The sequence below is a fragment of the Gossypium hirsutum genome, chromosome D07, assembly GCF_007990345.1.
Source record: "Gossypium hirsutum isolate 1008001.06 chromosome D07, Gossypium_hirsutum_v2.1, whole genome shotgun sequence".
Taxonomy (NCBI): domain Eukaryota; kingdom Viridiplantae; phylum Streptophyta; class Magnoliopsida; order Malvales; family Malvaceae; genus Gossypium; species Gossypium hirsutum.
In genome coordinates, this window is record NC_053443.1 from 13,626,401 (window position 1) to 13,652,041 (window position 25,641).

The 25,641-nt window shown below is 34.7% G+C and overlaps 3 protein-coding genes across 5 annotated transcripts; 1 reads left to right on the forward strand and 2 right to left on the reverse strand.

Annotated features, from left to right (window-relative positions):
* Positions 1 to 221: 221 nt before the first annotated feature.
* On the reverse strand, positions 222 to 11,517 carry LOC121219138 (uncharacterized). Its single transcript, XM_041096816.1, has 6 exons — positions 11,382 to 11,517; positions 6,716 to 6,787; positions 5,872 to 5,937; positions 3,942 to 5,213; positions 3,281 to 3,647; positions 222 to 378 (listed from the first exon to the last, which is right to left on the reverse strand). The coding sequence occupies exons 4-6, from the start codon at positions 5,206 to 5,208 to the stop codon at positions 222 to 224; spliced, it is 1,791 nt and encodes a 596-aa protein (XP_040952750.1). The 5' UTR covers positions 5,209 to 5,213; positions 5,872 to 5,937; positions 6,716 to 6,787; positions 11,382 to 11,517.
* A 7,565-nt stretch (positions 11,518 to 19,082) lies between these two features.
* On the forward strand, positions 19,083 to 22,254 carry LOC107922360 (putative E3 ubiquitin-protein ligase XBAT31). 2 transcript variants are annotated; one of them, XM_016852355.2, is made up of 8 exons: positions 19,083 to 19,733; positions 19,882 to 19,941; positions 20,052 to 20,123; positions 20,229 to 20,350; positions 20,463 to 20,603; positions 20,730 to 20,837; positions 21,021 to 21,279; positions 21,564 to 22,254. In XM_016852355.2, exons 1-8 carry the CDS (start codon positions 19,554 to 19,556, stop codon positions 21,957 to 21,959), a joined length of 1,338 nt encoding a protein of 445 aa, XP_016707844.1. In that variant the 5' UTR covers positions 19,083 to 19,553; the 3' UTR covers positions 21,960 to 22,254. The 2 variants fall into 2 exon arrangements, with proteins under 2 accessions (XP_016707844.1, XP_016707845.1); XM_016852356.2 differs by having other exon boundaries at positions 19,622 to 19,777.
* Positions 22,255 to 22,668: 414 nt separating this feature from the next.
* LOC107922361 (uncharacterized protein At3g17950) lies at positions 22,669 to 25,124 on the reverse strand. 2 transcript variants are annotated; one of them, XM_016852358.2, is made up of 3 exons: positions 24,563 to 25,124; positions 24,232 to 24,384; positions 22,669 to 23,315 (listed from the first exon to the last, which is right to left on the reverse strand). In XM_016852358.2, the coding sequence occupies exons 1-3, from the start codon at positions 24,572 to 24,574 to the stop codon at positions 22,830 to 22,832; spliced, it is 651 nt and encodes a 216-aa protein (XP_016707847.1). In that variant the 5' UTR covers positions 24,575 to 25,124; the 3' UTR covers positions 22,669 to 22,829. The 2 variants fall into 2 exon arrangements, with proteins under 2 accessions (XP_016707847.1, XP_016707846.1); XM_016852357.2 differs by having other exon boundaries at positions 24,232 to 24,387; positions 24,563 to 25,065.
* Between the last annotated feature and the right edge of the window lie 517 nt (positions 25,125 to 25,641).

Sequence of the window (25,641 nt, forward strand, 5' to 3'; positions counted from 1 at the left end):
GACACCATTATTGACCTCTTCCAAGATCTTCTTAGCCTCAAAAGTGTCCCCACGTCTTAGTAGCTCAAGCATATCTTGGTACGATCATGCGAAAATATCTTTGAATTCTTGAAGTAACTCAATGACATCTCGCTTTATCTCTATAGTGACACAGGCTCCAATTTTCACCTCTTTCTCTTCTCCTAAGCTCACGATTTCCAATTGATTTTTTAAGGTAGGATTTATTTTTCGACTTGCTCTACCATCCTTAACAAATCAGGAGATAAGCTACAGTCTCGATCATCTTCGAAGTCTTGAGGTTCCTCTAGACACATATCTTGCTCAAAAGAAAGTTTAGAGTCAATAGCAGTGTCGCTCATATCATTGATATCTAGAAACCTATTATAGGAACGAAAGAAGACTCAAAGAACCAATGAATCAAAGGATAATTATTTGTGTGGTATGAGTATGAATGAAATGGAAGGAACAAAAGAACATTTGCCAAAACAAGACACAAAGATGTATTTCGTTGAAATAAAAATAGTGGACATGTGCCTTTTTCACAAAAGGGTTTTCTATTGCTCCCAGGCTTAGAGCAATAAGAGTGTTCTGAATATTACTCTGAACTGGTCCTAAAAAACACAAGAATTTCCTCCACAGTCCAGTTGTTTAGAACGCCTCTACGGATGTAGAAACAAATTCCTGATAGTTTTTTTTAGTTCCTTCTTCAAAGGCACAAACATCTTTACCTTCTGAACCATCGATACATTCAAAGAATTCTAATTCTTTATCATCCATCAGGCTCTGTACTAGAGTTCTAAACTCGACGTACTTTTGGATTTTAGGAAATTTATTGTATGCAATGAAATATCATGTTGATGCATGAATGCAAAAAGAGGCGTTGATCTTGATTCAATTATATTAGAACAGCTTTTCTAGAAAACAAATCTCTTTATATAAAACATATATTTACATATACGACCTTATCCTAATACTCGAAGTAAAGACATTGATCTTTTTCCTCAAATCCATATGTTAAGATTGAATCTCGAAAACTCTTCAAAGGGGCACCTCATCTATCTCCTTTTGCTTGATCCAAGTCGCGACCCATTGTTCACTCATCCTCGTAATGCTCATTGGCTTCTTTAAGAAAGTTGGCGTTAGCGACTCTCGAATAGTCTTTGTCAGCTTGAGTCTTCGGGCAATGAGGTAAAGTTGTGTACTCATTCACCAGACTATCACCCTTCCCTCGTAACGTTTTCTCGGACCATATTCGGACAACCGTATTGTCTTCTATTTTATCAAGAAACTCATTTTCTTATGACAAGCTCTCTATTTAGATACTTGAACGTGAATCAACACCTCTTTTCTATTTGATGAAAAATGTAATGTAATGCAATGCAATCATAACCGAAACAAAACGAAACGGGTTAGTACAAAACAAAAGTAAGTAAGAAAGAAACAAATAAAACACCTATTCGGGTGATTACTAGGGTTTGGCGTGGTTCTACCTAGGGTAGGCTCCTAAGGTCTTCTACATGTGGTTTGGTTCTAAAGTTGAAGTACCCGAATAGGCAGATTCCTCGATCCTCACTCATTATAGGCTCATACGAACCGAGTTCGATTCAGGGGAATACATTTCCCTATGGCTGCACGGAGATGAAAATCTCACGAAGACATAGGTATGGATGTATCCTGAAAGCGATCCACTATCCTGCACGGAGGTGAAAACCTCACGAAGGACTAGTTTCTCGTTCTCACTTAAAAGGGTGTCACCAACGGTCATGCAATGCAATGTGCAGAAAGATACCACAACTTAAACTAACATAACAAATTATAAACCACAATAATGAATTCCATAATAAAGACAGATGAAATGCAACGAAAGGATCGTACATTTAAATCAAGTTTTCATTTTTTGACAAAAAGACAAAAAATAATCAACTTGTGGCTTAACTCTCTTATTTTGGTCCCCAGCGGAGTCGCCAAGTTGTTGACACCATTTTTTTCAAAAACGGGGTCAACTTGGATTTTGAAAATGAAAACGAATAGGGGAGCCACCACCAATCCTTTTTTATGAGGTGTGATCGGGCCATCTCGAAAAATGATTGTATTTAATAAACGATTTGATTTTATCAAAACAACGATTTTGGCCTACAAAATTTAAAAAACGGGTTCGGGAGTCGGTTACGTACGAGGAAGGATTAGCACCCTCGTAACGCCCAAAATTGGTACCTAGTTGATTAGTTGGTGTCTTAGAGTCGAAGATTGAAAACTTTGAAGAGTTTTAAAATACAATCCTTTGTTTTAAAAAAACTTGTATAAATCAAATTACATGTTAAGACCCTCTCATTTCGGAGAGAGAAAATGTCATACCCCATGAGTTAGGGCATGATATTTCACATCCTCAAAAGTGAGCTTGTCCTTAAAAAACTCATGCAATAAAATTCAAAAGGATATTCAATTGTTTAAGCCGGATGAAGAAATCGTAGTCCAATACATTAGGGCACAATTTCTCAAAATTCCAAATATTGAATATTGCCTTTATTATTTTTTAGAAAAATCATCATATCAAGAAAACAACATGTCATATCCAATGCGTTGGACACAACGTATCGAATTCTCGATATGTGAATAAATGTCAAAAAATTATTTATTTAAAAAGATATTCAACTATCTCGGGTTTAGAAAAGGGATCATGTCCCGTAAGTTAGAACACGATCTTTGTTGATTCCTAAGATCGTTTAAAAAACTTAAGTTTGAAAAAATTTCGTGTATTTAGATTTATTGCGAAAATTGAAACCCTGTAAGTTAGGGTACGACCTTCTCGAATCTAAACACGAAATTTTTCTTATTCAAAAGTCATAATTTAAAAGGGTATCTTGCTATTTAGGTTTAACGAGAAAATTGAAACCCCGTAAGTTAGGGTACGATTTCTCAAATTTCCAAAACGCGAAATATTGCCTTATTTTAAAATTTTCTTTTTTGAATAATGACGAGTACAACACTTAAACGATGTGCATTTGTTTTATTAGTGATAAAATAGGAAGGTTTATTGTGGATATATATACAAATCGAACGCAACTTTTGAAGTGATAAAATGAAATGGAATGATAATAGAACATTAAATAACAATTTATAAATAAAATGATACGTTAATGAATGACAATAATATGGAAATACGAACAAGCTAGTAATAGTTCACATGATGGCAATAATCACACAATGTACATCATTTTAATACAAATTAACAATCAAGGACAAACGATATAAAATAATATACAAGAACAATTTAAAGTACATAAAATAAAATAAAAAGTTTAAAATAAATCCTATATAAAAAAAGGTTTCAAAATAAACAAAAAATTTTGACATAAATAAAATATAAAACAGTTTGAAATAAAATTCAACCTCTCTGTCAGGTGGTAAGCCCGGTAGTTCTTCAGGAAATACATCTAGAAACTCACATACAGTTCTGATCTGACTACACTGACTACCCACCAAATCAGAATTAATAACATAAGCTAGATATGTTGTACAACCCTGTCGAAGCAATTTACTAGCCTTGATTGCTGAAATAATACATGTCGATCGACTAGTACGAATACCATTCACCTCAATTCTGTCTCCATCCTCTGTCTGAATACCGAACCTCTTTTTGTAACAATCTAAAATCACCCCGTATTCAGATAACCAATCCATCCCCAGTATTATATCAAAATCCCCAAATGGCATAATCAACAAATCAACGGAAAACATTTTATCATGTATCATCAACGGGCATCTCCGACATACTCTATCTACAGACACAGTTTGTCCCAAAGGGCTAGACACTTCTATTAAAATTCTAGACATTTCAGATTTTAACTTTCTCAGTTCAACCAGTTTTGAATTTATATAAGAGTGTGAAGATCCGGGATCAATTAAAGCATAAACAGGTTCAGAATATAGTAAGAATATACCTGTTACTACATCATGGGCGTCGCCTTCTTCCCGTGTTCTGACAACATAAGCTCTGGCGGGTACTTTCACTTCAGACTGTTGAATAGCTATATCACTGCTCCTCCTAATATTTCCTCCCCTTAAGAGTGAACTACCTCTACCTGACCCTCTGCCTCTAGCAGTAGATACTGATCTCTGAGATGCTGCAGGTAAAGCACCTTCATTTTTTTGACAATCCCGGATGAAATGATCTGTAGACCCGCATCGAAAGCATCGTCGGGTTATCCTCCAACATTCGCCCAAATGCTTCTTTCCACAGTGTTCACAGTCGGGGATATCAATATTTCGTGAAGGTCCTTTTACACTACCGGTAGAAACAGCAGTCTGTTTGCCTCGATTTTTATCTCCTCGATCTGATCTGAAACTTGACTTCCAACTGTCTCTGAATTCTCGGGATCTTTTCGGTAGAGGACTTGAAATAGTAATGCCAGCTCGTTTCCCAGTCGATCTAGCTATCTCAGGCTTTTTATCCAAACCCAACACCTGCTCAACCATCTTCGCTCTCTCTACTAAATCTACAAATTCTGTAATTCGATGTGACACCAGCTGTACCCTGATCTCATCTCTCAAACCCCGAAGAAACCTTTTACAACTATCAGCCTCTGTCGGTATAAACTCAAAAGCATATCGGCTGAGTCTGGAAAATTCACGTTCATAATCTACAACAGACAGGTTACCTTGTTTCAACATCAAAAACTCCTGCCTCTTATCTTCAATATACAGCTCCCCAACATATTTCTTCTGAAATTCTTTTTGAAATAAATCCCATGTCACATATTCTGTAGGCAGATGTCGTATTACAGATTCCCACCACAAATAGGCTTCTCCTTGCAGTAGAGAAACAGCACAAATCAAGCTCTCTCGGGGGGTACATTCTAATTGCTGTAGAACTCGTTTAGTTGATTCCATCCAATTCTCTGCAGTGGATGGATCAATTCCCTTCAAACCCAAAAATTCAGTAGCACCGTATTTTCGTAATTCTTTGATTGGGGCCCGTCTAGTAGTAGGAGTAGATATCGTAGCAGGTACAGTTCCCGCTACTCGTTGCAAAGCATCAGCTATAATTCTCAGTAAATGGGAGTCATCTCTGTTTCTAACATTTTCCCGTTCTATATTAGGTTGGTTACCTAATGGATTTACACTCGGTGTAGCTGATTCTGTTTCATCCAATTCTCTATCTCTGATATACATTTCTTGATCTACATCTTCCACGTGTTCATTCGACATTTTAACTATAAAACAAAACAAATAATTATATCAGCATCCAAAAATCCCGACTCAGTTTGACTCGATTGTGGCATGTACATCTAAACTCAATTCTGAGCCCGATTTAGTCCGAGAATCGACTAAACCCGATAGCTCTGATACCACAAAATGTAACACCCCCTAACCCCAAACCGTCGTCGGAACAGGGTTACGAGGCATTACCGGACATATCAAACAATTTACAAATAATTCTAAATAAACAACCAACATATTAAAATACTTCATAAATTGTTATAAATTTGTACTAATTGATTTCATTCATTTTTTTTTTTAAATTTCGGCAGCATTTCGACTTATTTTTACATTAAACCCCCTGCAAAATTTCAAACATAACTAACCCAATTTCAGTATTTCAACCAAGGCATTTATATACTTAATCCTACTTGACATATAGACATAACAACTTAAGTAAATAAAATCCTATTATCATTTCTAATTAACACATAAAACTAACTAAGCCATTTCAACTTGATACCAAAGCTAAAAAAAAACTTATACCATTTTTCTAATATAATCATCAAAACACATAATATCTTACTTTACAACAAAACTATATAACATGCCAAAATAACTATTATAAATCCTATGTACATGCCACTTTCTCTTAAAGGAAGAAAACATCACCAAAATCTTTATGTCGGAGTCGGGATTGTCCTGGATGCTGAACCGAGACACTAACCCCTTTTTAACCTGCGCACGGAAACAACCGTACGCTGAGTATTTTATACTCAGTGGTATTACTATAAATTAAACTATTTAATAATAATAAAATTTCAAATATTGACCATAGTCTTTAAAAAAATCACTTTAAACTAAATATAAATATTCATATATCATTCCATAAATCTGAAATTTATATATTTAAATATTTACATACTAAATCAATTCATAATTTATATCATACATTTTTTTCTCATATTTTTCAATAGTGTCAAATCAACTAATCCCATTTTCAAATTTCCATTTCAATTATTTACCCTATTAACAAGGCTCGGACTCTGACAGATACGCGGATTCCACCCAAACACACCAAAATATCCAACCTAAACACACCCGAAATAATTTAAATCCTCCATAACACACCAGTATATCATAACCTCCCAAACACACCAATAAGGCATTTAATGCCTCTTCGGATATACCGAAGCATTTAATAACATAGTCATCTTCTCGGCCGAACTACAAATCTCCTCATCACATTACAAATCCTATGGCATGCCATTTGTATCCAATCTAGTCCGATAAGTTAATAGGGTATTATTTTACTTTTCCTATTTCGAATTCATTTCCACAACAATTTCAAATATTCAATCAATACAAAACATCTATTATTTCAATTCACATATAATTCAATATACACATATTCTTACTTAATTTCAAATGTTAATACTTACCTTCCTTTAAATGTCTCATGAATACAATTTCAAAATAGCATTTATTAAATAGATTAAGTTATAGTAATACAAACCCGGAATACGCGTTTACTCCTCAACGATCTTTTCTTTTCCTTTAGATGCTGATGCCTCGTTTTCCTTGTTAGCTACGAAAATAATAATTATTTTCACTTTTAATTATAATCATTAAAATAATAATAATAATTATATTAACAATAATAATAAAATTTTTATTCAATTCCTACTTATTCCCAATTTAATTCTAACTAAGCTTACTTATTTTTCTAACTTAATTAACACTCTATTTCTATTCAAATTCCTTCTAAATCCAAATTTATCTACTAATTTTTCAGCATTTTTCACTAATTTCGAATTTTCCTCAATTTAATCCCTAAAATTCAAAACTTATAGTTTAGTTCACAATTTAATCCTTTTATCAACTCTAACTAGAAACTCTATCAAATAAACCCTCAATTCCATCATTTATTCAACATAAACCCTAATTTAAGGCTTTTTATAACTTAATCCCAATTATGTAAAACTTACAACTTAGTTCACAAATCATTCTTTTTATATATTCTAACTAAAAATTCTATCAACTAAACCCCTAATTTAACAACTTGTTCAAAATGAATCATGTTCAAAAACCTATGAACTTCCATAACCTCCACTTAACTTCAACAAAATTTTGTTTTAAAGCTTTTAAAATATCAAAATGAAGAGGAAAGGGCTAAATTTAGCTTACCAATTAACTTGAAGCTTTAAATCCTTAGTTTTCCCTTTTATTTTTCTTTCCCCTTTTCTTCCCCTGTTTTCGTCTCTTTCCCTGCTTCTTTTCTAGCTATTCTGTTTCTTTTCTTCTTTGTTTCTTTCTTTCTTTTACTTTATATCTTTTATTTTAACTAATAATATATTAAAAAAATCTTTTACTTATTAATTAAGCACATATTTATTTTTATTACAAGTGTACCCATGTAATTATTACTATTACACATGTCTTCAATATTTACCATACATTTGTCATCTTTTTTTTTTAATATAATACAATATAATATAATATAATATAATATAATATAAAGCATAAAAATCTAAGATTTTTATCACTTTACCGTCCCATTTCTTATTAATGGCTTAATTGCCATTTTAATCCTTTTTTTATTAATCTATAATTCAACTTTTACCCCTAGATCAATTTAGTCCTTTTTTTTAATTTCTCTTAATTAAACTAAATTCACCCAATTAATACCTAATTAAACACACAACTAGTCTAATAAATATATCTAATAATTATTTTCGAACTCAATTTACTAAGATGGAGGCCCGATAATGTACTTTTTCGGTGCTTGTGAATTTTGGGTCATTACATTTCTCCCCCCCTTAATAAATTTCGTCCTCGAAATTTACCTGAGAAGAGATGAGGATATTGTGCTCTCATCGTCTCTTCTGGTTCCCAAGTCGCTTCTTCCACACTATGGCTTCTCCATAAGACTTTTACTAAAGGAACCCGTTTGTTTCTTAATTCTTTCACTTCTCGTGCTAATATCTGAACCGACTCTTCTTCATAAGTTAAATCAGATCGAATTTCAATGTCTTCAGTGGGAATAACATGAGAAGGATCCGATCTATATCTCCGAAGCATCGAAACATGAAAAACATCATGAATCCTTTGTAATTCCGGAGGTAAAGCCAATCGATAGGCAACCGGTCCGATTCTTTCCACAATTTCATACGGCCCAATAAAACGTGGACTCAATTTTCCTTTCCGACCAAATCTTAAAATTTTCTTCCATGGCGAAACTTTGAGGAATACTTTATCACCAACGGAATATTCAATATCTCGTCGTTTCAAATCTGCGTAAGATTTCTGTCTGTCGAATGCGGCTTTCAGTCTATCTTTAATCTTTTTAACTGTTTCCTCTGTCTCTTGAATCAATTCTGGCCCAATCACTTTTATTTCTTTTAATTCTGTCCAACATACTGGTGATCGACACCTTCGACCATATAGTGCTTCATACGGAGCCATCTGAATACTAGATTGGAAACTATTATTATAAACAAATTCTGCTAATGGCAAATATCGTTCCCAACCTGACGTAAAGTCGATAATACAAGCTCTCAACATATCTTCCAAAATCTGAATTACCCGCTCGGACTGTCCGTCAGTTTGTGGATGAAATGCAGTACTAAAATTGAGCCGAGTTCCCAGTGAATCATGTAATTGCCTCCAAAATTTCGATGTAAATCGAGGGTCCCGATCTGAGATTATCGATACCGAAATACCATGTAATCTAACAATTTCCCGGATATAAACTTCGGCAAGCTTCTGTAGTGACCAATCAATTCTGACTGCTATAAAGTGAGCAGACTTGGTAAGCCTATCAACTATCACCCAAATAGCATTCTTTTTGCTTGCTGACAACGGTAATCCCGTAACAAAGTCCATAGTAATACAATCCCATTTCCACTCGGGGATACTAATAGGCTGCAGTAAACCTGTCGGTACCTGATGTTCTGCTTTTACCCGTTGACAAGTCAGGCATTTACCAACATACTCGACTACATCTTTCTTCATCCCTGGCCACCAATACAGTTCTCGTAGGTCACGATACATCTTCGTTCCACCTGGGTGCAAAGCAAAAATACTATTATGTGCTTCTCGAAGAATCAACTCTTTAATCTCAGAAGTAGTTGGAACACAAATTCGATTCCGAAATCTCAAACAATCATGCTCGTCAATACTAAAATTTTCCACCATACCAAACTGTATCATTTCTCTTTTCTTCATCAACTTTTCATCTTTTAGCTGTGCTGCTCTGATTTGATCAAACATTACTGGCTTGACTCTTAACTCAGCTAACAAACTTCCATCATCATTAATACTAAGCCGAGCAAACATTGCCCGTAATTCAACCGCTGCTTTCCTGCTCAATGCATCTGCTACCACATTTGCCTTTCCTGGATGATAATCTATAACACAATCATAATCTTTCAGAAGTTCTATCCATCGTCTCTGTCTCAGATTCAACTCCTTTTGTGACAGAAGGTATTTGAGACTTTTATGATCGGTATATATGTAACATTTTTCACCATAAAGATAATGCCTCCAAATCTTCAATGCGAAAATTACAGCAGCTAACTCCAAATCGTGTGTCGGGTAGTTGCGTTCATGTGGCTTCAACTGTCGAGATGCATAAGCTATTACTTTTCCATCTTGCATCAATACACAACTCAAACCATTCAAAGAAGCATCACTGTACACTATGAAATCTTTCCCCGATTCTGGTAAAGTTAAAACCGGTGCCTCTGTCAACATTTGTTTCAATGTCTCAAAACTTCTCTGATACCGATCATCCCAGATAAAAGGAACATTCTTCTGTAGTAACTTGGTCATCGGAAAAGCTATTTTCGAAAACCCATTTACAAATCTTCTGTAATACCCAGCCAAACCAAGAAAACTACGTACCTCTGATACATTCTTTGGTGCCTTCCATTGAACAATTGCCTCAATCTTCTTCGAATCAACTCTGATTCCATCTGCCGATACTACATGTCCCAAAAATACCACCTCTGATAACCAGAATTCACATTTGCTGAGCTTTCCATACAACTGTTTTTCTCGTAAAATCTGTAACACAGTTCTGAGATGCTGATCATGCTCTAACTCTGATTTCGAATAAACTAATATATCATCAATGAAAACCACCACAAACTGATCTAAATACGGCTGAAAAATACGGTTCATCAGATCCATGAAAGCAGCTGGAGCATTAGTCAATCCGAACGGCATCACTAAAAATTCATAATGACCATACCTTGTACAAAAAGTTGTCTTCGGCACATCACTTTCTTTTACTTTCAACTGATAATACCCGGACCGCAAATCAATCTTCGAAAATACCGAAGCTCCTTTTAGCTGATCAAATAAATCATCTATACGAGGCAACGGATACCGGTTCTTGATTGTGACTTTGTTCAACTGCCGATAATCAATACAAAGCCGCATTGATCCATCTTTCTTTTTAACAAACAATACCGGAGCTCCCCAAGGTGAAATACTCGGTCTAATAAATCCACGATCTAGCAAGTCCTGCAACTGCACCTTCAACTCTTTTAATTCAGTGGGCGACATTCGGTACGGAGGTATAGAGATTGGTGCTGTACTCGGGTACACTTCTATAGCAAATTCAACCTCTCTGTCAGGTGGTAAGCCCGGTAGTTCTTCAGGAAATACATCTAGAAACTCACATACAGTTCTGATCTGACTACACTGACTACCCACCAAATCAGAATTAATAACATAAGCTAGATATGTTGTACAACCCTGTCGAAGCAATTTACTAGCCTTGATTGCTGAAATAATACATGTCGATCGACTAGTACGAATACCATTCACCTCAATTCTGTCTCCATCCTCTGTCTGAATACCGAACCTCTTTTTGTAACAATCTAAAATCACCCCGTATTCAGATAACCAATCCATCCCCAGTATTATATCAAAATCCCCAAATGGCATAATCAACAAATCAACGGAAAACATTTTATCATGTATCATCAACGGGCATCTCCGACATACTCTATCTACAGACACAGTTTGTCCCAAAGGGCTAGACACTTCTATTAAAATTCTAGACATTTCAGATTTTAACTTTCTCAGTTCAACCAGTTTTGAATTTATATAAGAGTGTGAAGATCCGGGATCAATTAAAGCATAAACAGGTTCAGAATATAGTAAGAATATACCTGTTACTACATCATGGGCGTCGCCTTCTTCCCGTGTTCTGACAACATAAGCTCTGGCGGGTACTTTCACTTCAGACTGTTGAATAGCTATATCACTGCTCCTCCTAATATTTCCTCCCCTTAAGAGTGAACTACCTCTACCTGACCCTCTGCCTCTAGCAGTAGATACTGATCTCTGAGATGCTGCAGGTAAAGCACCTTCATTTTTTGACAATCCCGGATGAAATGATCTGTAGACCCGCATCGAAAGCATCGTCGGGTTATCCTCCAACATTCGCCCAAATGCTTCTTTCCACAGTGTTCACAGTCGGGGATATCAATATTTCGTGAAGGTCCTTTTACACTACCGGTAGAAACAGCAGTCTGTTTGCCTCGATTTTTATCTCCTCGATCTGATCTGAAACTTGACTTCCAACTGTCTCTGAATTCTCGGGATCTTTTCGGTAGAGGACTTGAAATAGTAATGCCAGCTCGTTTCCCAGTCGATCTAGCTATCTCAGGCTTTTTATCCAAACCCAACACCTGCTCAACCATCTTCGCTCTCTCTACTAAATCTACAAATTCTGTAATTCGATGTGACACCAGCTGTACCCTGATCTCATCTCTCAAACCCCGAAGAAACCTTTTACAACTATCAGCCTCTGTCGGTATAAACTCAAAAGCATATCGGCTGAGTCTGGAAAATTCACGTTCATAATCTACAACAGACAGGTTACCTTGTTTCAACATCAAAAACTCCTGCCTCTTATCTTCAATATATAGCTCCCCAACATATTTCTTCTGAAATTCTTTTTGAAATAAATCCCATGTCACATATTCTGTAGGCAGATGTCGTATTACAGATTCCCACCACAAATAGGCTTCTCCTTGCAGTAGAGAAACAGCACAAATCAAGCTCTCTCGGGGGTACATTCTAATTGCTGTAGAACTCGTTTAGTTGATTCCATCCAATTCTCTGCAGTGGATGGATCAATTCCCTTCAAACCCAAAAATTCAGTAGCACCGTATTTTCGTAATTCTTTGATTGGGGCCCGTCTAGTAGTAGGAGTAGATATCGTAGCAGGTACAGTTCCCGCTACTCGTTGCAAAGCATCAGCTATAATTCTCAGTAAATGGGAGTCATCTCTGTCTCTAACATTTTCCCGTTCTATATTAGGTTGGTTACCTAATGGATTTACACTCGGTGTAGCTGATTCTGTTTCATCCAATTCTCTATCTCTGATATACATTTCTTGATCTACATCTTCCACGTGTTCATTCGACATTTTAACTATAAAACAAAACAAATAATTATATCAGCATCCAAAAATCCCGACTCAGTTTGACTCGATTGTGGCATGTACATCTAAACTCAATTCTGAGCCCGATTTAGTCCGAGAATCGACTAAACCCGATAGCTCTGATACCACAAAATGTAACACCCCCTAACCCCAAACCGTCGTCGGAACAGGGTTACGAGGCATTACCGGACATATCAAACAATTTACAAATAATTCTAAATAAACAACCAACATATTAAAATACTTCATAAATTGTTATAAATTTGTACTAATTGATTTCATTCATTTTTTTTTTTAAATTTCGGCAGCATTTCGACTTATTTTTACATTAAACCCCCTGCAAAATTTCAAACATAACTAACCCAATTTCAGTATTTCAACCAAGGCATTTATATACTTAATCCTACTTGACATATAGACATAACAACTTAAGTAAATAAAATCCTATTATCATTTCTAATTAACACATAAAACTAACTAAGCCATTTCAACTTGATACCAAAGCTAAAAAAAACTTATACCATTTTTCTAATATAATCATCAAAACACATAATATCTTACTTTACAACAAAACTATATAACATGCCAAAATAACTATTATAAATCCTATGTACATGCCACTTTCTCTTAAAGGAAGAAAACATCACCAAAATCTTTATGTCGGAGTCGGGATTGTCCTGGATGCTGAACCGAGACACTAACCCCTTTTTAACCTGCGCACGGAAACAACCGTACGCTGAGTATTTTATACTCAGTGGTATTACTATAAATTAAACTATTTAATAATAATAAAATTTCAAATATTGACCATAGTCTTTAAAAAAAATCACTTTAAACTAAATATAAATATTCATATATCATTCCATAAATCTGAAATTTATATATTTAAATATTTACATACTAAATCAATTCATAATTTATATCATACATTTTTTTCTCATATTTTTCAATAGTGTCAAATCAACTAATCCCATTTTCAAATTTCCATTTCAATTATTTACCCTATTAACAAGGCTCGGACTCTGACAGATACGCGGATTCCACCCAAACACACCAAAATATCCAACCTAAACACACCCGAAATAATTTAAATCCTCCATAACACACCAGTATATCATAACCTCCCAAACACACCAATAAGGCATTTAATGCCTCTTCGGATATACCGAAGCATTTAATAACATAGTCATCTTCTCGGCCGAACTACAAATCTCCTCATCACATTACAAATCCTATGGCATGCCATTTGTATCCAATCTAGTCCGATAAGTTAATAGGGTATTATTTTACTTTTCCTATTTCGAATTCATTTCCACAACAATTTCAAATATTCAATCAATACAAAACATCTATTATTTCAATTCACATATAATTCAATATACACATATTCTTACTTAATTTCAAATGTTAATACTTACCTTCCTTTAAATGCCTCATGAATACAATTTCAAAATAGCATTTATTAAATAGATTAAGTTATAGTAATACAAACCCGGAATACGCGTTTACTCCTCAACGATCTTTTCTTTTCCTTTAGATGCTGATGCCTCGTTTTCCTTGTTAGCTACGAAAATAATAATTATTTTCACTTTTAATTATAATCATTAAAATAATAATAATAATTATATTAACAATAATAATAAAATTTTTATTCAATTCCTACTTATTCCCAATTTAATTCTAACTAAGCTTACTTATTTTTCTAACTTAATTAACACTCTATTTCTATTCAAATTCCTTCTAAATCCAAATTTATCTACTAATTTTTCAGCATTTTTCACTAATTTCGAATTTTCCTCAATTTAATCCCTAAAATTCAAAACTTATAGTTTAGTTCACAATTTAATCCTTTTATCAACTCTAACTAGAAACTCTATCAAATAAACCCTCAATTCCATCATTTATTCAACATAAACCCTAATTTAAGGCTTTTTATAACTTAATCCCAATTATGTAAAACTTACAACTTAGTTCACAAATCATTCTTTTTATATATTCTAACTAAAAATTCTATCAACTAAACCCCTAATTTAACAACTTGTTCAAAATGAATCATGTTCAAAAACCTATGAACTTCCATAACCTCCACTTAACTTCAACAAAATTTTGTTTTAAAGCTTTTAAAATATCAAAATGAAGAGGAAAGGGCTAAATTTAGCTTACCAATTAACTTGAAGCTTTAAATCCTTAGTTTTCCCTTTTATTTTTCTTTCCCCTTTTCTTCCCCTGTTTTCGTCTCTTTCCCTGCTTCTTTTCTAGCTATTCTGTTTCTTTTCTTCTTTGTTTCTTTCTTTCTTTTACTTTATATCTTTTATTTTAACTAATAATATATTAAAAAAATCTTTTACTTATTAATTAAGCACATATTTATTTTTATTACAAGTGTACCCATGTAATTATTACTATTACACATGTCTTCAATATTTACCATACATTTGTCATCTTTTTTTTTTAATATAATACAATATAATATAATATAATATAATATAATATAAAGCATAAAAATCTAAGATTTTTATCACTTTACCGTCCCATTTCTTATTAATGGCTTAATTGCCATTTTAATCCTTTTTTTATTAATCTATAATTCAACTTTTACCCCTAGATCAATTTAGTCCTTTTTTTTTAATTTCTCTTAATTAAACTAAATTCACCCAATTAATACCTAATTAAACACACAACTAGTCTAATAAATATATCTAATAATTATTTTCGAACTCAATTTACTAAGATGGAGGCCCGATAATGTACTTTTTCGGTGCTTGTGAATTTTGGGTCATTACACGACCCCCCACGACGGCGTAAACACCGGGAAAGGTAAGATCTGCTTCTCCTTTTTCGATTTTGTATTTATTTTCTTTTTGAAACGCAAGTAAAAAATAAATAATAAAAAAGGCAGAAAAATAAAAGCATAAAAAACACCTTTTTGAATCTGTCAACTATTTGTTGTTTTGTATTCAACTTTGTGACCGAAAAAGAAGAAGAAGAGATACATTGATATTTCATGGCTTTTATAGCCGATTTACAAAACTGTTAATTTCTATTTTTTTGTCTTTTTGCTATTTGTTTCTTCTGTGGTCTTGTGATTGATTTCTCTCTATAGGTGTCAAAGGCGTGCGATGCGCGTGGAGGTGGCGGTGGCTGGCGTGCGGCGGCAGTGTCAGAGGTGGCAGAGGCTTGCGGCGCACCTAGGGTTTTTGTCTTTCTTTTGGCTGAAATTTTTTTTTAAGTTTGTGGGTTAGGGTTATGTTTAGTTTTGGGCTGGTCTGATTTGGGCTTGTTTTATTTATTTGGTTTGTTTTATTTATTGGGCCCAGGGCAAAAATGGGCTATTACAGTTCGTTTTGTAGTTGTTGTATATAGTTTGATTGTTGAATTAATGGGGAGTATTATGTTGAAGATGATCATTTATCTTTTTTAAATGTGTTGCTATGTTTTTTTTTATCAAAATGCAAAAAGGGGAAATTGTATTGCTAGTTACATAGACCAGATGCAATCCTAGTTGGTAAGTCAATGTAGCTTGTCATATTTGGTTGGCATTTTTTTGACCAAAATTGTTTGACTTTTTAAAATAACATTTTTGAGGATTTTTAGCAATACTCTAATGAAGTCAATATATGGAGAAGATCAAGTCAAGCAAGGAGTTTTGAAGACTTTCAATGTGATTGAGTTTCCTTGTTTGAAGAGATTTGATTTGCAAAGAAGATTACACCAAAAAGTCTTTGTTGATTCATTCTATGTTAAAGATGTTATCGATCTTGATGGGTGTCGAATTCATCAATATAAACCTACACCTAATTTTGCAAATTTAAGCAGTATAGGGAGTAGGGTCGATCCCTCAAAGACTGGGTTTACTGCAAATTGTTGCTCTATTGACCAGATTTATGTCGGGGCAGTTGTCGTGCCCAAGATATTAGGAGGGAGGATAAAATCAAAAACTTGGAACCTGAAATAAATAAATAAAACGCGTAAAAAGTAAAAGTTGAAAATGAAATAATAAAAAGCAGTTAAATAAATTTGAAGAAAAATTAATTAGAATAAGCTCAGATTTAGGCACGGATTTTTCCTCGTCTTTAAACTGATCCTCGAAATTAGATGAACTCCTCTTCTCCAATAAGCTAGTTATTGCTAAAGAGGACGCCTAGGACACCAACTCAACCTTGTGTAAATTAGTTATGGAACGTCCAATAACTAACCCTTACCGATTGAACAACCACGAAACATTCGTGATTTAGAACTCCGGCAGCTTTGCGCTCTAGAAGAACCTATCTCGAACCAATGCCTTCAACCGCGTGAGACATTTAAATCAGGTTACTACTTCCCTTGACGGAACCAAACAACAATCTCCACTTGGCATGCCAATGTGTTCACAGAAAACAGATTAGAAACGTTTCTTTCGGAATTCCAACTGTACGTCTAACCACACTAAATCAAACGACGTCTTTTTTAACTTAATGTTGATCTGACTTTGTGAGTTGACAAAATCATACTCTTAATCCGGAGAAGTAATAAATACTGGAACTTTATGAGTTAAATTGCTTGGGTTCGTAACTCACGGGTTTTGACGAGACTAATTCTGGCCTAAAGCTGAAAATGGGTTTAGTTGGCTAAGGTTTGGGGCATATTGGTATTGGAATAATTAAATAAGGTAAAATGGGTGGAAAGCTACTGAAAATAAAAAGGGAATTTGAAAAAGGAATTGCAAATGGCTTAATTTGGTGGCTACTAGGAATTAATAAATTGAAGGAAAAGAAACTAAAGGCAGCAAATGAATTCGTGACAAGAAGAGAGAAAATGTATTGAAAGATGAAAGCTTAATATTTTGATTGATGAATAAATGAACAATGTAGCCTCTATTTATACTAGTGGCTTTACTAAATTAGGAGCCAACTAGTCATAGAAAATTAAGGAAAAATATTCCATGATATAAAATAAATCCCAAAATAATCTCCCACTAAGTCAACAAAATTTTCAGCTAATTAATATTGGAAAAATTCTACTTTGGCCCTCCTTCTTTGCTTCTTTCTTCAATTTGGCCCAATTGTTTCCTTTTTCTTCTATTTAGCCTCAAATTGCATTCCTGCACAAAATTCAATATAAACATGGGAAAATTAGTGGTGCACTCTCATAAATTAACTAATTTAATTACATAAAATATGTAACTTTAGCATTTAATCAGATCTAAATTCAGGGAGTTAGAGATTCACATTGGTTGTAATTAAAGCAAGCCATTATACGCTTATTTAAAAAGAAGACTTGTTTTAGTTTTAGAAATGAGATTAACGGAGCACATTCCTTATTCGGCGAGAACTTATTTTAATGCAAATTTGTTGTGAGCAAATTGTTCTTGTTATTCATTCTGTAACTAAGCATTCAATGGGAAAATCTTAATTAAAATGGTAAAGGTTCGAGTCTTACCATACGATTACGATGTGTGGATCTTCAATTTCAACATCGGCATATGTCATCGCTAAATTTTTTTTTCAATTCTTTCCAGTTCTTCATCATTTGTACTTTATACCGGTTTGACTCTAGAATGCTAAGGTTTCAATGCTAAGATGGTTTACCGACGTGAACTAAGCCTCTACTGGTGGCAGTTGGATGCTGGCTTGGTGATTCTCTTAATTTGAAAAAAAAAAAAAAAGGGGTTCACATTTATTAATTAGTTGTCTTCCAAAAGCGAGTACTGGGATACAAAGAGCCTTATTTTATAGATTTGGATGACTGAGCATTTTTCCAATATTAAATTCATTAATTGGAGTGTTTTAATTTAAAGATAAACGATCATTTTGGTACAAGGACCATGAATTTCTAGATCTCTGCAAAAATATTTTGTTATTTTTATTTAAATTTTAAATTTATATTAATATAATGTAATGAAATCATTTTAATTTTAATTTTAGAAATATTAAATTAATTTATCATATTAATAATATCTTGTGGATGATATTTGAATTTAACACTACTTCTACTTTACCATTTTAATTAAGAATTCATATTGTTGTTGTTATTTTTGGTCCAAAGAGAAAAGAAAGAATGGGTGTAATTGGTTAGAACTAGAGTGAATTATGGAAAACTTAGCCCGATATCATTACTACTTGAGTCATAAGATGAAGAAAAATGTGCATAAGTTGGCAGAAGTCATAAAGCCTAACAGTAATGTGAAAATCATAAAATTCAGCCTAAGGATGCTATTGATGATTTTATGAAAAGATGGCTAATCAACTAACAAATTACCCTTCAAAATTTGGAATCCTATTGATGATTTTATGATATCCATGTGCATAAATTAAAAGAGAATAAAAGTGAGAATTCAACACATTTTTATTATTGTAATAGTTAGGATGATATATGTTTTTCTCAGAAATTATAGGTAAATTAAACATTAATAAAGAAAAGGAGTGTTTGGTATGCAGAGCAGCGATCCTTTGTGAACCATTAGTTATCTATCTATATAGCATAGCATAGCACAGCATTCATTCTTTGTAGATATTAAGCTACTCCTACCTTTGCATATTCTTATTCCCTTGTGGGATGACCCATAGTCATGGTAATTAGCCGTTTGCAGAGATCTAGAAATTCATCGTCCTCTGTACCAAAATGAAAAAAGAAAAAAAGTTCATGGTCCCAAACATATCGTTTATCTCTTTACAAAAAAACTTCAACTCCAATTATAACATTTAATATTGTAAAATCACTCCGTCACCAAAATCTATAAAATAAGGCTTTCTGTATCCCATCACTCGCTTTCAGAAGGCAACTACTTAATAAATGTGAACTTTTTTTTTTTTGCCAAATTAAGAGAAAGGCCAGGCCACCATACAATTGCCACCACCGGGAGGCCTAGCTGACGTCCGGTGGGGAAAGTGAAAACCTTTTGCTCTTTTGAAAGATGGGTCAGGGGCTGAGTTGTGTAGCGAGTCAAGAGAATGAATTGTTTACTGCAGTTCAAGTTGGAGACTTTGAAACTGTGGAAACTTTGTTAGAGAGAGAACCCAATCTTTCGCATCACACAACTGTTTATGATCGCCACTCTGCTCTTCATATAGCAGCTGCTAATGGTCAGATCGAGGTGGGTTGTCCCTTTGGAGGTTTTTGAAGATAAACTTTTTTTTGGTTAAGTTTTATTCTAACTTCTTTTACCATGGTTTTGGCTTTTTGGTTTGTTGAATCCATACATGGTTTCATTCCCTTGATGTAAAGATGGTTTTTTTTTGTAGATTTTGGCCATGTTTTTGGAGAAATCCGTGAATCCGGATGTAGTGAATCGTCACAAGCAGGTAGTTTTATTTTTGGAAAGTGCTTACTTACTTTTCTTTCTTTTTTTTTTGGTTATCTATCTATTCTCTATAATTAGTTTTCTATTTTGTTTCCTTTTCAATGTTTATAGACTCCACTTATGTTGGCTGCAATGCATGGGAAGATCTCCTGTGTGAAGAGGCTCATTGAAGCTGGGGCAAATGTAAGTGATTTTTCTTCTTTGTCTTTTCCCTGAATTTTGCAAAATAATCCATTTATATGTATTTGAAATTCTTTTGATTACAATGATACTATGTTTGATTTTCAGATATTAATGTTTGATTCCCTTCATGGAAGAATTTGCTTACACTATGCAGCCTATTATGGTCACTCTGACTGCCTTCAAGCCATCCTCTCTGCTGCTCAATCTAGCCCTGTTGCTGTTTCATGGTGGTCTTTTGTTTCTTTCAAGATTGCTTGACTTTTTTTTTGATTCATTTGGATAGAAATCTCTGTTTTCATTTGATCTTATATGTATATCTTTTGTTGGATTTGATATCAGGGGATATGCACGGTTTGTGAATATAATAGATGGTAGGGGAGCCACTCCCTTGCACTTAGCAGCACGCCGGAAGCAGCCTGAATGCGTACATATCCTGTTATACAATGGTGCTCTTGTTTGTGCATCAACTGGTCGATATGGGTAATAATAATTCATGTTAAGTTGATAATTCATGAGTATCTGTATTTATTTTGTTTTTTTTTTTTTTGGTCAGATGGATAGAATGATTGCTTGGAAAAATGACTGAAAATTTGTTGCTTTTTTCAGTTTCCCAGGAAGCACTCCTCTTCATTTGGCTGCTAGAGGGGGCTCTCTTGATTGCATTCGTATGTTGTTGGCTTGGGGTGCAGATCGTCTTCAAAGAGATGCATCTGGGTATAATTTAATTTTATTATTTACATGTATGGATATCTACATGCTTTTTTAGTCCCAGGCCTTGATCCTTTGTTTCATTCATTTTCTCTTACCAAGATAATTATTTCGGCTATAGATTTTGATCTTGTCCTTGTATGTATCTTTTGGTGTATAATCGTTTTTGCTATGTTCATATCTTTACAGGAGAATATCATTTGTCGTTGCGCTAAAACACAAACATGGAGCTTGTGCAGCTCTTCTAAATCCTTCATCAGCAGAACCTCTTGTCTGGCCAGCAACTTTAAAGTTCATTACCGAGCTTAATGAAGAGGCAAAATCACTATTAGAACAGGCCTTAATGGAGGCAAACCGGGAAAGGGAAAAGAACATCTTAAAGGGAACAGCTTACTCACTTCCATCACCCTCACATTCTGACTCAGGGTTAGATGACAGTGTTTCTGAGGTATTCCTTAAAATGTATAGACTAGCCCTTCAAGCTAGGTTTTCAATGGTGCTCCTCTTGGCATCATATTAGTTCAGTCCATTACGAAATTGAGATGCAATACAAAGTCTTGAGGCTATACCAATTTACAGCATAAACTTCATACTTTAGCATATCCATTTTTGCATTGACCCTACTCTTTAGCAATCGACTGCTAGGTTTCTGTTATGCTAGTCAAATTTGAACATAGTTTCCATTTGGCAATAATGGAGTTGATATATTCACTGTGGAATTATTTGGTGCAGGCTAGCGATACTGAAGTATGCTGTATATGCTTTGAGCAGCTCTGCACTATTGAAGTTCAAGACTGTGGCCACCAGATGTGTGCACAATGCACAGTTGCCTTGTGCTGTCACAACAAGCCAAACCCTGTGACTGCAAGCCTAACAACCCTGGTATGCCCCTTTTGCCGGTGCACCATTGTCCGACTGGTGGTAGCCAAGATGAAATGTTATGACAATACCAATCGCTCTACTGGAGAAGATAGTACTTCAAAGCCAAGAAAATCAAGAAAGCCAAGGAATTTCAGTGAGGGAAGCAGCAGCTTTAAAAGTTTATCCGCAATAGGTTCATTCAGCAAGATTGGTGGCCTTAGCTCAGGAAGGATTGCTGCAGAAAATGAATGGATTGATAAGACTTGAAACTTGGCACTTTGTCAGCCATTGCTTATTGAAAGTTTCAGATTGTCACATTCCTTTTCACACAACGAAGGAAAATAAAAAAGGGCAGAGAGAAAAAATCAAGCAATCATGGTTAGGACTGGACTCATTTGGTCTATATACATGTGAAATAGGTGAGGTCCATCTGCTACATAAGCAAAGAAGTAAGTTTGCTTAGGGTTATTTTGTTAGGGTTGGTAAGTTTGGTTTATTTTGTTGTAATCTTGGTTTACTTGAGACTGAGATGAACAATGCTACTAAAGATTCTATTTTTATACTTAAATGTTTTAATTTACAAATGATTAATTAGTGTGAAAAGTTTACTTAAGAAAAGGGGGAAAAAAGGTGAGAATGACGTGGAAGAAGATTTGAAGTAGATAGTTGGAGTATAGTAGGGCCAATGAGTGAAAGGAAAGGCAAATCAATGGGGGGAGGGGGGGCGGGACATCAAAACTTAGAGCAAGGGCCAAAGGCTCCATTTTTAGTTGGCCTTTGCCTTTTTAGCTTTTTATATAATAACAAATGCTTTTGTTTTTTGTTTTGTTCTTTTTAATATATAGGACACGAACCATGTACCTACTTGTTTGTTATGCTTGATGGTGATGGCCCATGGTTACATTCAAGCATCGAAAAAGTATTTAATATTACTATATAAAAAACCTAAAGAGTTTGTAGGAAAAGGAGCTTCATGAAAAGATTGATTCAGTTTAGCTTTAAAAACCGAAGAAAAAGGAAAAACAAACAGTAATATATGACAAAGAGAATAAAGCTTAGTCCTCCCTAACCCCTAAAGCATACCAAATTGAATCATCAGAAATAATGAGATGCAAAGGCATAAATAGAGGGAAGGGTTCAGGGTTGTCCACACATGCATGAAAGCAGAACTGGAACTCCATTACTGTTACCATCATTATCTAGTCGGCCCTTCTTTTGAGTCTCAGCATCTGCAACATGGCATGAACTTGTTCGAGGAGGAGCGATGCAGCCATTAATGAATAGGGAGTTTGATTCTATATTGGGTTGAGCCTGCAGGGCAAGTTCGTCAGGTCCATTGACTGTAGGACTGTGGTTCCTTCTATATCCACTGGCTGCTCTTCTTTCCACCGCGAGGAAGTGGCCGAGTGATGGAGCATTGTTTGCATTATTAACATTCTCAGCATCGGTATTATCCCTTGAACATAATGAAAACAGCCAAACTTTTGATCTGTTGTTTCGTTTTTCTCTTGTTGCTTCAGCTTTCCTTCCTCTTATGGATCTTTTCGAGAGTTCCCAGATGCTAGAAACCCCGATTAGGCTCCCAAGCGTAATGCTCTTATCATGGAAAAAGGAACCAGTTGACTGACAATCAAGCAAACAAGAGATATCGGTAAAACAATGTACAAATCAACTTACAAATCCACCTGCAGAAATCACTAGAAGCAAGTTGCTTTATACGCGGTATTCTTAGGACCCTTCTTCAAATAATTACACCAAATATCGTGAAATAAACAACTAGCCAAATGTATCATTACCATGAAAATAAATTTTCACTTCTTTACATAAAATCTCATCACATTTTGGTCAAATTATGTGCTTCATCAGATAAATGATTAATATGTAATCACCAGCAGCAGCAGTATAAATGAGTGAGTTGACATGATTAATGTGTAATCACCAGCACCAGCACATTACAGATAAAGTCAATGCCGGCTACTGCTGATTGCAATTATTAAGTGCCGGTAGCTTAAGACCTCACCTATGAAACAAAAACACCTAATAGCAGCACTTCACTCTTAAAACTATGACAGAAAGCACCAAATCAGGCTCCACATGACAACCCCAACCGCAGAGCTCGGATAGAGAAAAGGGGTACTACCAATGCTAGGACTTGAATCCCAAACTTGTTTGATGCTACCTCTTAAGAACCCACTCCGTTTACTTTTAGCAAATTTGTCAAAAACAGTTTGTTCAATGGAGCAAGAGAAAGGGGAGATTTTACTGCCCTACCAAATAAAGAAATCATCTAATAGCACTACTCAATGTTGTTGCAAATTGGGTATTAGTTTACTACCCTACAACAGAAGACAAGAAAAATCAACAAAAAGAAATGCATTTCTCCGGTGCAAGTATGTTTGTGCAAGAAAAAACCAAAAAGGCTACAGTGGTAAAGCAAAAACAAAAACCCAAGACAAGACCACTGAAATTGTACAAATCTAAGCAAAATTACAACCAAAATATGTCTAGTTTTTCCAGTGAGACTGAGTCACTCACTGACCTCTGTGTCTAAATCTGAAGAGGAATCTGTGGAGGAAGTTGGGGAACCAGTGAGTATAGTGTTGAATGATATTGATCCTGAGTAATCATGGTTTCTTCCAGGCAACCCAACTCTCACATTCAGGGGCTGCAATCCCAGGGGCCAACCTTCTTCCTGCTATCAAATAAAAAACCAACTTATCATATAACTGTACTAACATCAACAATATGACAAACAGCAAGTAGACACACACACATTAATATGATAGAGGAATTTAAAGAAGAAAAATAGACACCCCACAACTATAAGAGACAACCCATGAGAGAATAACCAGAGAGAAGACAAGCATTACCTGATGAGCCATGTCTCTGCTGAAGTACTTTGTGAGTGTGACTTGATTGATCTTTACTAAAAGTAGATATGAGATATATGAACCAAGAAAAGAAAAACCCTAAAAACTATAGATTAATAACCAAATTAAAGCAAGTAAAGTGAACTGGTTATAGATGTTCATATATATGGACTTTGAAGAACAACATTCGTTACATGTCAGAGAGAGAGATAGGGTGAAAGGACAAGAGTAAAAACAAGCTGAAGATAGTCAAAGAAAGGAAATAAAATGAGTAAAAGAGTCTTGTCATTTGGAAGCATTCTTTCACTTTGCTTTGCAAAGGAAAACAAAAACAAAATCATTATGTACTTTGAATAAAATAAAAATTGTAATCAGAAGATAAAGGCTCCACGGGCAGTTCAGATGTTTGTCCTTGAAATTTTACTTAATATACCCAACTTGCATTTAACTATGTTCTTCATCACTGTAAGATGCTTGCCATTGATTATAAATGTTGTAAACTTGAAACTTTGTGACCAGCAAACGGAGCAAAATTTATCGGTATACGTTAAAATCACGAGTTCATATAAGTTTTATTTGTCAATTGGGTGCAAAAATATTAAGACTAATTTGGTCATACAAGGAATTCATACAAAGGAGGATCCAAGGAAGTGGAAGGGTAAGGGGCCAAGTGGTCAACTTTTGCCTTGGTGGATGGCAATAACAAAGCACATACTTAAAGTCTTTGATTGTCCAAATCTCAATCATGTATGTACCTTTTTCCCCTTGGTCCACAAAAACAGCAGTGTCGGCCCAAGTTTTCAAGTTTTAAGACCCACAAGATATGGGTCTCAAGGAACCCAATTAAGTGCTGTTTTCATTGTATCTGCAATGTCATCAGACCATGTCATTAATATGCAAGGGTCCCAAATTCAATTTCGGCTTTTATCATTGGGGCAAACCCACAAGTTGGCTAACCATTGTGAGAATCAACTAGGGATGGGTTACATGGGCTAGCCATGAAGTATTTAGCTGATGATCTAGCTTTGGTTAGCTAATGTCCTGTTTTGGGCTAAGTATTGAGCTAATTAGACAATATT